The sequence below is a fragment of the Hydra vulgaris genome, chromosome 12, assembly GCF_038396675.1.
Source record: "Hydra vulgaris chromosome 12, alternate assembly HydraT2T_AEP".
Lineage (NCBI taxonomy): Eukaryota > Metazoa > Cnidaria > Hydrozoa > Anthoathecata > Hydridae > Hydra > Hydra vulgaris.
In genome coordinates, this window is record NC_088931.1 from 78573126 (window position 1) to 78586459 (window position 13334).

Here is a 13334-nt window from a genome sequence, read left to right on the forward strand (position 1 = left end):
GAAAGATTATGTTGATAAATATGCTAGCAATGTCAAAAGTGTGGTTTCTGGCAAGTGTGTTGCCCATTCCCGATTGGGTAATAGAACGATTGCATAAAGCCATTTTCGAAAATTTGTGGCAAAAAACGAATTTCAATCCGGTCAAGAGAAAGACTCTTTTCCTACCCGTCAAAAGCGGGGATCTAGGAATTTTATCTAAAAGGAGCAAAGTCTTGCACTTTGCCTCAAAACGCTATTTCAACTGAAAGAATGCGGAGAGGATAAAACTCACCATTATTACTACTTTTCAAAGTATTGGTTGGTTCACTTAAAAAAGTTATGAACCAAAACCAAAGCTGGAACTTTTTAAGACAAACAATTTTCCAAAACACTGGTTCAACAAAACGGTTCAGTACTACAAAACAACAATTGAAATATTAGGCAAAAATGGGTCCACTGAGCACCGCAGAAGTGTATTTAACTAAGAAGTTCACACCTTCTTTCTTACCATGACGCGAATATATTCCCAGAGTTCGTTTATAACCTGGAACTCCTGCTTCTAATGTTAGCGCTCTTACCACTGCGCCACGGCCGCACAATAGAATAATTTAAAAATAGAGTCGAATAAAAATAGAATAGAATAAAATAAAAATAGAGACCTAGAATAGTGCCTTGTGGAACACCACAGATTATTCACTTTGAAGGCCATCATTAGAGGTAACAAATTGCTTTCTATTTGATAAGTAACTTTGAAACCATTTTAGCATATTGTTATTGATTCTAAATAGTATTCGAGCTTTTTAAGCAATGTTTAATGGTCAACGGTATCGAAAGCCTTCAAAAGATCAATAAAGACTCCTTGGGTATTTTGTTGTTTTTTTCAAAAGATTCTGAGATTTCCCTAACAAAATGAATAATTGCGTGCTCAGTTGAAATTTTTTTAAAACCCAAACTATTTGGTATATCGTATATTATTTTGGTCATTTAAATATTCTATTATATATTTATGTATTTAAATATTCTATTGTATATTATTCTTTCTAATAATTTTAAAGAAGTTTAAAGAACTGAAATTGAGCGGTTGTTGTTAATATTTGTTTTATCGCTTTGTTTGTAAATTGGTATAACTTTCGCAATTTTCAATTGATCCGGGAAAACTCCTTGTTTTATAGATGCATTAAATACTTTATAAAGCACTTTACTTTATAAAATACTTTATAAAGCACTTTACTTTATAAAACACTTTATAAAGTTTAATAGCATATCTTTCAGACTTTCATAACAATCTACAACTATGTTACCACTTACTTCATCAGCACCAATTGCTTTATATCTTTTTAGAGATTTAAAGGCTCTATTAAGCTCGTCGTGGGATAATTCAGAAGAATACTCATTGATATAATGAGATTTATTTATAGGACACAAGTAGTCTTCAAATGAACTCTCGGTCATAGGAATTTTTTTAGAGTGATTGGTTCCAATTTCAGTAAAAAATTTGTTAAATATATTTGCAATTTTGTTCGGTGTACATCTTCATATTTACATCTTCAAATTTTATAGTTTGTGGTAAAGAATTTAAGTGATTTTTTGATTTTCCTGTTATTTCATTTATTATTTGCCAGGTGCGCGTTGAGTTGTTTTTAAACTTATTGATCAGATTAGTATAACATTTTTTTTTAGGTTCTTTACGAATTTTTTCTTATATATTTTTAAAATTTTTATATATTTTTTTATTTGCAGAAGATTTAGTCTTTAAATATTTTATATACAATTTTTGCTTTATATTCGAAGATTTTTTTAAGCCTTTTGTAATGCAAGGACCATTAAATGTTTTATGAATCTTATAAATTTTTCACATACTAGAAAGTTCGCGTCATATAACTTACTAAGTAGAATTTTGAAAGAGTTTATTATAAATAGTACTTGCATTTTCATTAAAGTTGATATGACCCTAATGAAGTAATAATAGTAGATGTTTAAATCATTTATGTTTTAGTCGTTGTAAATACGTTTTTTTACATTTCTATTTTGTTTAATTTTATTTGATAATGTTGTGTTAAGGTTTAGGAAAATAGGGAAGTGGTCCGATATATACCCAGACCACTTGGTAATATGAGCCCTTTAAATTATCTAAAAAAAATTACATTAATTAAGTAAAAATACACCAACCTGATAATTATAACTAATTTTTGGAATATAATGGTTCGTTTTTAACAAAACTTAAAATTAAAAGATCAAACTTTAAGCCACTTTTTGTTGAAACAATACTACCATGTGTTCCGCAAAAAAAATTAGTTCGTTATTTTTTCAATTTTATTATCTCAAACCTTTAAACAAAAAAAATTCAAACTTTTCGAATTTAAATTACAGAAAAATATTTAGTATTATGAAAATATTTAAACTTTTTACTATGTTTTGTTTTTATTCAAAAATCAATTAAAACCACTGCTATTTTAGGTCTTTAAGCTAGGTAATTTCAATCAAAAACACCGGGTAGTTTGAGCATGCTCAAATTAGCTAGCGTTTTTCAAAAATGGTATTTTTAAATAAAGTCAAAATTAAATGTTTCTACGCATTGTTTTTCAAACAAAAATGGATTGAGTTTTTAGCTAACATATTTTTCTTTATGAAAAAACTTATTTTGTTATTTTAGCACCAAAATTTCGTGCCACAGATTCATTCATGCGTGATAATATTATTTTAACAACGCAAAATATTTAACAGTGTTTTTAATTAGATGAAAGCCGGTAATTACTGCATATAAATTTACGCTAATTGTACTGATTTCTGTTATCACCACATAAAACCGATTCAAAAATCCAAAGCAATTTTAACTTTACAGCTTACATCTAAGAAATCTTCAAGTATGCTCATATTACCAAGGTGCTCATACTACCCTGATCTACCGTATATGCCGTATATGTTTGGAAAAATTGCGGATATTGGAGCCTGAGAATTAAAATAACCCAAAAGGTTCGCTCCTCTTACCCCGAATGTGAGGGCAATCAATTAATACAGTATACCTTTTAACACACTTATACTATCTACTAAGCTTACCAACTAATACTAGAAGTATGCTTTCTTTGCCGAATAACAACTAAAAAAGGGCCCTGTTTTTACTTTGTCTTCACCTTTAAAATTAACAAAAGCTAGATCACTTAAAGCAAAAACCGAATTGCAAAAACTAATAAGATTAAACATTTTTTAAGTAACCGCAAAAAAACTTTTTTAAATGTTTTAATCTAAATAAGCAATTTAGATGCACATCACAAAAAAATTTTATTCAAAAGTATTTGTTATAAAAAAAATAAAAAAACAACCTTTAGACAATCTGATTTGGAAGTAAAAAACTTTGACAAGATTCAATGAACCGAGAAATAATATTTATTTAGAAAGTTATGAAAAATTATTTTTGAAAATTGAAAATTATTATAAAAAATTAATATTGTTCTCATGAGTCAACAGTTCTGAAGAATCAATTATTCAGTTTATGCAAGTCGGAAACACCACAACAAAAGAAAAGCTTAATTTTTTTTTTCTAATTCTTTAACAGCGGTTTTCTGTGATAAGACCTTACGGTCATCCTGAGCTGACCTTACGGTCTTCCTTGAGTATCCACGTTCTTCATTATTATTGTTTATTTTCTAACGATATCTTTGCATGTAATCATATATATATATATATATATATATATATATATATATATATATATATATATATATATATATATATATATATATATATATATATATATATGTAATCATATATATATATATATATATATACATATATATATATATATACATATATATATATATATATATATATATATATATATATATATATATATATATATATGTATATATATATATATATATGATTACATATATATATATATATATATATATATATGTATATATATATATATGATTACATATATATATATATATATGTATATATATATATATATATATGATTACATATATATATATATATATATATATATATATATATATATATATATATATATATATATATATATATATATATATATACATATATATATATATATATATATATATATATATATATATATATATATATATATATATATATATATATATATATATATATATATATATATATATATATATAATCATTTATAAAAGTCTTTGTATAAAAATAGGAAAAAAAAAATTTTAATAAATGTTACAAAAATTTTGTTAAAAATGTAAACTTCAGATAAATTAATCAAGAAATAATTTTTTTAAATTTACTTCTATGCTTTATATGAAAACTTTTATAAATGAATAATATTAATTTCTCAAAACCTTTTAAATGTGACTCTGCAAATTTTTCCCGTGTACTCTTTATATGTATATATATATATATATATATATATATATATATATATATATATATATATATATATATATATATATATATATATATATATATATATATATATATATATATATATATATATATATATATATATATATCTGTATCTTAAATATTGTAATGTTTAAGATAAAAGTATAAATTGTATTTTAAATATTACAATATTTATAACTGTATAAAAAAATGTATTATGGTACATTATCCAATAAAAACTAAAGCAGTCTCCACACTGTTCACTGACTGTAAACTCTTTCGAAAACCAAGAAGATAGGAATCTTAGGTGGATAGAAATAAGTTTTTAGTATTGCAAATTTAACTTTACTCATTTGCAAGAGTTTGAGATAAACATTTATTATTTTCAAGTTTTTCGCTGAACTATAGGTAAAGTTTTTTTTTTTTTTCTTAAGTCTTTTACTTAACAAGAGGTCTAAGTTAAAAGTGAGATAAATAGTCAAGTTGAACTAAAAGGCTCGTTCCTATCTATCCAAATCAGTTTGGTGAACAATTTGGAGACTTTGTTCTACATATAAGTCTACATAGAACAGATTTACCGCGCAATTGTAATAAATTTAAACCATTCGGAAATTTTGACTTATTAAATGTTCATGTTGTTAAAAATTCATTATGTTATTACATCAAAGAAATAAGTTAGAATCATCAATAAAAAATTGTCGGTTAAAAGCTTTAGATCTTTGATAATTAATAATCTTTAACAATCTTTTTCTTTTAGTATTCAAAAGTTACAAATGACATGCAAAAGTATGTATGGTATTTTAAACATGCATACTTCATTATGTATTTCGATTATTTCATTCAAAATTAAATTTTCAATATTCTACTACTAAATTTCAAAAAAAAAATTTAATATTCTACAAAAGTAAATTTGAATTTGAATCTTTTATTAGTGATTTGTAAATTTGGACTTGTGTTGTTTTGAATATTTTTCTAATTATTATTTAATAAGTTAAAAACTTTAAATCCTTTTTTTGTAACATTAATTTATTTTTAAGATTTTAAATTCATTGTCCAGTTTAAGTTTTTAAGTTAATTATCTAATTCATTGAGTTTTTCCTTAGAGCACTAGATCTGTTATTATTTTCAGTGATTATTAAATCTGGTGCAAGTCATCTTGTCCTTAATATTATTTTGAAAAGCCAGTAGAATCATTCATGACGCATGAGTGGGTACATGAAACAATTGTTTAAACATTCTAAAAATCCTTTAATCTATGTTTTCCATTAAACAATGAGTCTGAAATACCTCAGACTTATTGTTTTATATTTGCGTTATTTACACAGTTAGAAATGTTGCTTGTTCTTCTTTTAGTTTCCATAGTAATGTTTGATTTTATTTTTTACCAACAGATTGATTTTTATAAAAAGATATAAGTGTCAAACTTTTTTTCAAAATCTATTTCATTTAAGTTTTTTTCCTTTAACCAAGTAGTAAATTAAAACTTTGTCGATACATTAAATTTAAATTTGTTAAATACTTTATTTTTGCATGCTTAATTTTATTTAAATCCTTAGCGACACTAAGAACTTTTTTCTGATATGATAAATCAACTAGTTCAATAATCATTAGAATTGATTGACAATATTGGATTTTTCTAGTCCAATAGCATCAAAACACAAATATTTTTATTATTATCATCATCTTTTTGTGTTGAATCCTTAATAAGTTTTTTTTCTTTTCATCTTTTTTATTATCATCTGGTTTTTGCTGAGCTAAAATTGCTAAACAACAGTTTATTGTATATTGATTATTTTGTTCTGCTTTTTTAAATTGTTTTTAAACATTTAGTTCCCTGTTAAATCCATTTAAATTTTTTTGTATTCTTATAATAAGTTCAACTAATTCCTGGCGTAGCAACTCAATAGCAGTGGCAAGTAGCAAGTATTTTGTTTGCAGAGTTAACTTTCCGGGTTGTGTTGATATTACTATATCTAAACTTTTATTATTGGTAATTGCTTGTGGTTCTAATTTAATTTTCAGGTATGTTATCTTTTTTAAAACTTACGGACCTTGCGGAAGTATACCATTGGGAGTTATAAAATCGGAGTTGACTGTAAAGACTTTAATTATTTAATCTAAAAAATCAATAAATTGAAAACACACTTAATAGAGCAACACTTTCCCCAAGTGTCTAATCAAATTGTAAACATAACAAAAAACAAATCACTTCATCGGAAGCTTTGACTTTTGCGTTCTTATTAAACTTCTACTGTTGATAATAATGCGAGGAATTTCAACGGAATTATCTATAATATAACTAGTTCAACAAAAATGTTTTGTCAAAAAAATATTTCAACTTTAATAATTAAAAATAAGTAATACAAAAATAACTGAAAATAAATAAAACAAAAGTAATTGGAAATAAATAAGTAAAAAAATAAATTTACATTTTAGTTACGCTTAGTTTGCTATGTGAAACGAAAAGTTGTGGAATGCATACTTTGAAAAATTTCCTTTCTTCGTTTAAAATATTTATGAAAAAGTCTATTAACCATCTAAAATGCATATTTTATTTATGAATATTATGTTATTATGTTTATTGAAAATAAAAATAGTCTGAAGCTTTTTAATTTAAAATATTGAACAATTTGAGGGGGTTAAAAATTTTATAAGGTTATAACATTTGAACGCTAAGAGATTATTGCATCAAATTTAAAATTTATAAATAAATATAAATTTATTAATGAATGATGCATAAAATATTTTATCAGCTTGTTGCTCTCACGTTTGGAGCAATTGTGGTTAAAATTTTAGGGCTCTTTTGTTCCCAGGCTCCAATCATCAAATTTTTTGAAAAACATCCTTACTTGACATAAGTATAAACATATAAATGTTTGGAGTTTGTTCCATGAATGGAAGTTAGTTATCTCAAACATCAATAAATGCTTGTTCCGCCCCTGATATATATATATATATATATATATATATATATATATATATATATATATATATATATATATATATATATATATATATATATATATATATATATATACATATATATATATATATAGATATATATATATATATATATATATATATATATATATATATATATACATATATATATATATATATATATATATATATATATATATATATATATATATATATATATATATAATATTAAAAAAATTTTAGATAATATTATAAAGCTACGAAAAGTAGAGGAGTACGTATTTTGCAGTTTCATAGTAATCTTTTTTATATTCATAAGTATAAAAACATTATGAAAAAACAAACGAAAAATTGTTTAAATATAATATTTAATTTGATGATAATATCTCATAAAACAACACATTTTGCCAAATCCAGCCTTCTTCTTTTAAAAATCTTTTAGAGCCAAATAAACGCTATAATTTTGTTTTCTATTCTTGTCGCTGAGAACTTATCGCACATGATCACAATGAACATTATCAATTTATTTACATTATTATCAAATAATTACAAAGCACATTATCAAGCCTTTCAAATGCTAAGTTCTAAAAAAACTTTATCAAAAATCTCTAACGACGGATTCACAAAGAACATTATCAAATTACTACTTATCATAAAATATGTTGTTTTTATGTGTGTGTGTTTTTTTTTTTGACAAACATGCTAATAAAAGGTAAAATATTCAGTTTTTTTAACGTTTGGAAGTTATTGGTTGTACATTGCCAAAAAGTATATAAATGAGCATAAAATTTATTTCTCTAAACTAGATATTAAAAAATGTAGATAAAATTTTTAAATATTTATTTTATTTCTTTAGTCTCTAATTAAGAGTTTATAGTTTAATAACGTGTAAACTATGCTCTTCACGTAAGTTGTTTTTATTTTCCAGCCTCGTTTGCTCGTTGACTGTGTCATTTGAGAGTCTCAACTTATTAACGTGCGTCCAACCAATGCGAATTGTTTTATGATACTCTTATTGTAACCAACAATTGAAAAAAAAAACATAAAATTGAGTGTAACCAATTGAAGTGTGACCATGGTACTTACTAAATGATGCTTACCTTTTATTGATTATATTAATACAAATTTTGTAAGAACTGTCATGCATGTGAAAATGTGTCAGGTATTAGGAAAATTATAATAGATTTTAGGAGCGTATATTTAGAGAAACATGTTGATTATTAACTTAAATATACTATAAAGATTCAGTTATTATTAGTAAGCACAAATATTTGCAATGCCATGGGAAAGGAAACAATTCCATCACGCTCCCGTTTTTTTTTGTGCATTTAATTTAATTGTTGTAAATGTTTTATGGGTATGTAGAAGTTACATTTGATGCAAATATATAATTTGTTATTTATATTTTGTACGTTGTTTATATTTTGTACATACCCCTATATTATAGTTTATATAAAAAAAGAAATTTCACTTTTTGTTTGTTTTGACATCTCAACCGTTTAGTTTGAACTATTAGTTAAATAAATATCTTTAAAAATATTTTTTTTTGTTAACTTACAAGCAGTACTAGCATTTTACAAATCAAAACCCAAAAAGCCGTATAATGGGAAAATCAAATAGTAAATTAAAACCAACTGATATTTTGGAACTAAGAGAGCAGACTGAGTTTACGGAAGAAGAACTTAGTGCGTACTACAAAGGTATACCAATTTCAGTAATTTACATATACATTATTTACAATGTAAATAACGTATTTATATATGTGTACTATTTATTCATATTTATTGATTACTTTTACCATAGTTTATAAAGATGTAGCACATTTTTTAATGAACGAATTTGTTTTAGCGGTTCTTAATGGTGAGATTAAATGATCTGTTGCAAGATCCTGCATTAAAGGATTTTTTTAAATCTATGTAAACGTCTATTTATTTGAAAAAATATTTAAATAAATGATAACAATCATATGCAGTAACAATCAAGGATAAAATGTTGCTTTGATTACAAATTTATAACTTATAGTTTAAAAGTATCGAAATACATGTCTATAGAAACTCTAACAACTTCTATAGATATTGAAACAAAAGATCTTTTTTTTTCTCTTCTCTAACAAATCAACTTTTTTTTTCATTTACTATTCTATGAGATATTTATCATATAATAGAATATTAATAAAAAGGAAATGAAACGCGTCGCGGTTTACCCTGTAGACGAGCCTAACTAATTAGTTATGAGTTTAAGTAACCGGTAACCGGTAAATCTGTTATTAGAATACTGTCTTTAACACTTCACATAATGAAGTTTTGTGATCAGTACATAGCTATAACCGCAAAAAGAAAATTAAAAAAGACTAAAAAAGAGGTGCAACTTAAAAATATTTGTAAGTTTTAAAATTTTGGTATTTCTAATTAATATCATTTAAAATATATGTTTCAATGTTTTTTTTACACACTCTTAACCCTGTTTTATAACTAAAAAGTTTGAATAGTTAAAACGCTCACTTAAAAGATCTTAAACTAAAGTAAGTGTAACTATTACTTATTTTATTTATTTTTTGTGTAAACTTTTCAAATTTCTAAGAAAAAAAAATCTACCATAATCTCGAATGTCGTTAATTTTACTTTAAAAAAATTTGTTTTAAAGTGAAGATTAATGAAAAAAACCTTATAAAAGATAGACACACAGTATAACAGAGCTCAATCTATTCCATCAACACCAACCTTTAGAATTTTTATATCTGTATTTCTTTTTTATATTTTTTGTATAACATTATTTTTCTAAACTATGTAGATTTTTGTAAAGAGTATCCAAGTGGCTCACTTACGTGTGACGAATTCAAAGAAATGTACCAGCGTTTTTTTCCTGACGGAGACGCTAATGCATTTGCTCAACACGTGTTTTCCTCATTCGATGAAAATGGAGATGGAAAAATTGATTTTCGAGAGTTTGTGTGTGGTTTAAGTGTTACTATTCGAGGAAACATAGATCAGAAATTAAAATGGGCATTTTCAATGTACGATCTAGATAAAAATGGGTAAACGTTATTTCTTTTTTACTTTAAATGTGCTTTATATTAATTGTTACGAGTAGAATTTATCTATAAGCATTTCGACCAGGAATCATACTACAGTGGGTATCACACCACATTTTTATATACTTGTTGTTTATATGTATATAATAGTTGTTTAATAGTTTTTTATGATAGTTATATTCATTTTTAAAAAGATTTTTTTTAAAAAGCAAGCGTATAGAAATAAAAGATACTACTGAATTAAAAGGTACTATCTGTGTTTTTTTTAAATGGTGCATGGCACGATGCATGGTACGGTGCTTGGTGTATATCTAGTTTTAGATATGATTTCCATATATGGAGAAATCGTAACAGAATTCAAAAAAAAAACAAAAATAATACAAAAATCTACGCAAAAATATTGGGAAAAATTCATGGAAATACACAAAAAGCATCGAATGTAATTAAGCAGATATTTGGAAAAATTAAATGTGCAAATAACAGATTCATAAAAAGAAGTCATAGCTAAAAAGCTCAACAATTTTTTTTCGAGGTAGTCCCAGGGCTTTGGAGCTACATTGAGAAAAAGTTGTTGATAATAACAATATTAAATATTCAAATCAAATCGAATATCCAATCGATATTTAAAACTGACATCAGTTCGATGTCTAGTCTCGAAATCGAACTGATATCGAATATCCAATATATCTAACAGATATCCAATATCCAAATTCTAATGATTATAATAATATTAAAGGCTGATTTAACTACACCCACTACACCCACTACATTAATTGTATCATTGCCAGCACATTTATTATTTTTCAAAATTTTAAAAGCACTTTGCACAATAGAAAATTATTAAAACGGAAAATAAACTTTTTTCACTTGTGTTTAAATTAATATCTTCCATATTTATTTTGATTGGATTAAAATCTTGTGGTTTCTTGTTAAATTTTATTAGTCAACTTCAAATTTGGATAAAAAATTTTATTTTATCAATATTTGAATTCAATATATTTTATTTTATCAATATTTGAATCCAATATAATCAACCAAAACAACTCTGGAAGATGTTAATTTAAATAGAAGTGAGATGCAATACCGCTTTTAAAATTAAAAAGAAAAATAATAAATGTGCTGGTATTGATACAATTAATGTAACTAAAGTTAAACCAGCCTTTGATATTGTTATTGTCATAAAAATTTGGTATTGTCCTGGAAAAATTGTTAAAATTATTTTTTATTTGATTTTAAAAATAATTCCAACAACTATTTTTAGCACTTATTATTAAAATTGGCGATGACACCTAGTTATGACACCTAGTGGCGATGACACCTAGTTATGACACCTAGTTATGACACCTAGTGGCGATGACACCTAGTTATGACACCTAGTGGCGATGACACCTATATATCTAGTTATGGACCTATTTCCGTTTTAACATTTTTCTCAACATCGTTAGAGCGTAATATGCAAAACAAACTTTATAATTATTTAACTGTAAAAAACATACAGAATAATTTACAAAAAAATTCATTTACAAATCATTCAAGATAAAAAGTTATTTTTGAAATCTTATTGTAAATATATCGAAAAGTACAACCTTAAAAAACGATTTATGAAACAAATTCTTATATTAATGATGCACTAAAATATTTTTTTTATTCGCTGTTATCTTTTTTACTGTTGTACTTTTGTTTATTTACTTGTACATTATTATTCATTCACAGTTATCTTTTTTACTGTAACATTACCTGAGGAATGTTACAAACCACTCTAAATTAACTTTATCATTCCCAAAACCCAGCTGTAAATAAGTCTTTACCAACTCCAATATCATGTTTTTTATTTGAAATTTTTTTCATATTTTAAATAAAAAACAAGACTTTTGCATAAATTGCACTTATAAAAGTTTTGAATCAAAACGACAATTTAAAACGAACTTCAGTATATTTTTTTTCAGAATATATATTTTAAATGTTTCATATTAAACAAATTATCTTTAATTTTTAAATTAAACAAAGTACAAAGTCATCATAATATTCCATTAAAATATTATTAAGTATTTAAATAGTTGTGTTTGCTATTTTATCTACGGATTTTAATTTCTTTTTAAAGTTTAAAAAACCATGATTAAAGTAAAAATAAATTTTACTTCCTGTAAAAGCAAAAAACTTTTACCAATTTTTGTATTTTTCAGATGGATATCGGAGGATGAAATGTTAGAAATAGTTAGTGCTATTTATAGAATGCTAGGTGCAAAGTCATTTCAAGATACACCTGCGCAAAAGGTTAAAAAAATGTTTTCTGCAATGGACGTTAATAAAGATGGTAAACTTACTTTTAAAGAATTTTTATGCGGCTTTAAAGCCGATCCTTCTCTTATAAATCTGCTCAGTGGTCGAAGTTAAATAATCAGCGGTTGAAGTTAAATAATGGCAATTTTGCAACCTCAACTTAGTGAAAATGCAATGAAGTAAATATTGTAATATTTGATAATCAGAAAATGGAAGATTGAAGTAGACAGTATTTGTATATACATACATACATACATAAATACATACATACATATATACATATATACATAAATACATACATACATACATACATACATACATACATACACACATACATACATACATACATACATACATACATACATACATACATACATACATACATACATACATACATACATACATACATACATACATACATACATACATACATACATACATACATACATACATACATACATACATTACATACATACATACATATGTATAAATGTACTGAGGCGAGGAGGAGGAGGAGGGGAATCCTTAAAAAGTACAAATGGCTTCTTAAAAAAAAAGAAGTAAGGTCCTCAAAAAGTCAAATTTATCCAACTGAATTGTGTCAAATTCCCGACTAGCCGAATAAACTCGTAAAAAAACCCGACTATAACTTGAAAATCCCCTTTTTTTTTTGGGTGGGGGGGGGAGGGGTTCCACCCTCCTCCCTCGTAAAATCGTCTCTGTGTATGTA

At 24.8% G+C, this 13334-nt stretch overlaps 1 protein-coding gene across 1 annotated transcript; it reads left to right on the plus strand.

Annotated features, from left to right (window-relative positions):
- The first annotated feature begins 8820 nt into the window (after positions 1-8820).
- On the plus strand, positions 8821-12826 carry LOC100208155 (neurocalcin homolog). Its single transcript, XM_065814555.1, has 3 exons — positions 8821-8993; positions 10084-10327; positions 12508-12826. Exons 1-3 carry the CDS (start codon positions 8897-8899, stop codon positions 12716-12718), a joined length of 552 nt encoding a protein of 183 aa, XP_065670627.1. The 5' UTR covers positions 8821-8896; the 3' UTR covers positions 12719-12826.
- Positions 12827-13334: the final 508 nt, after the last annotated feature.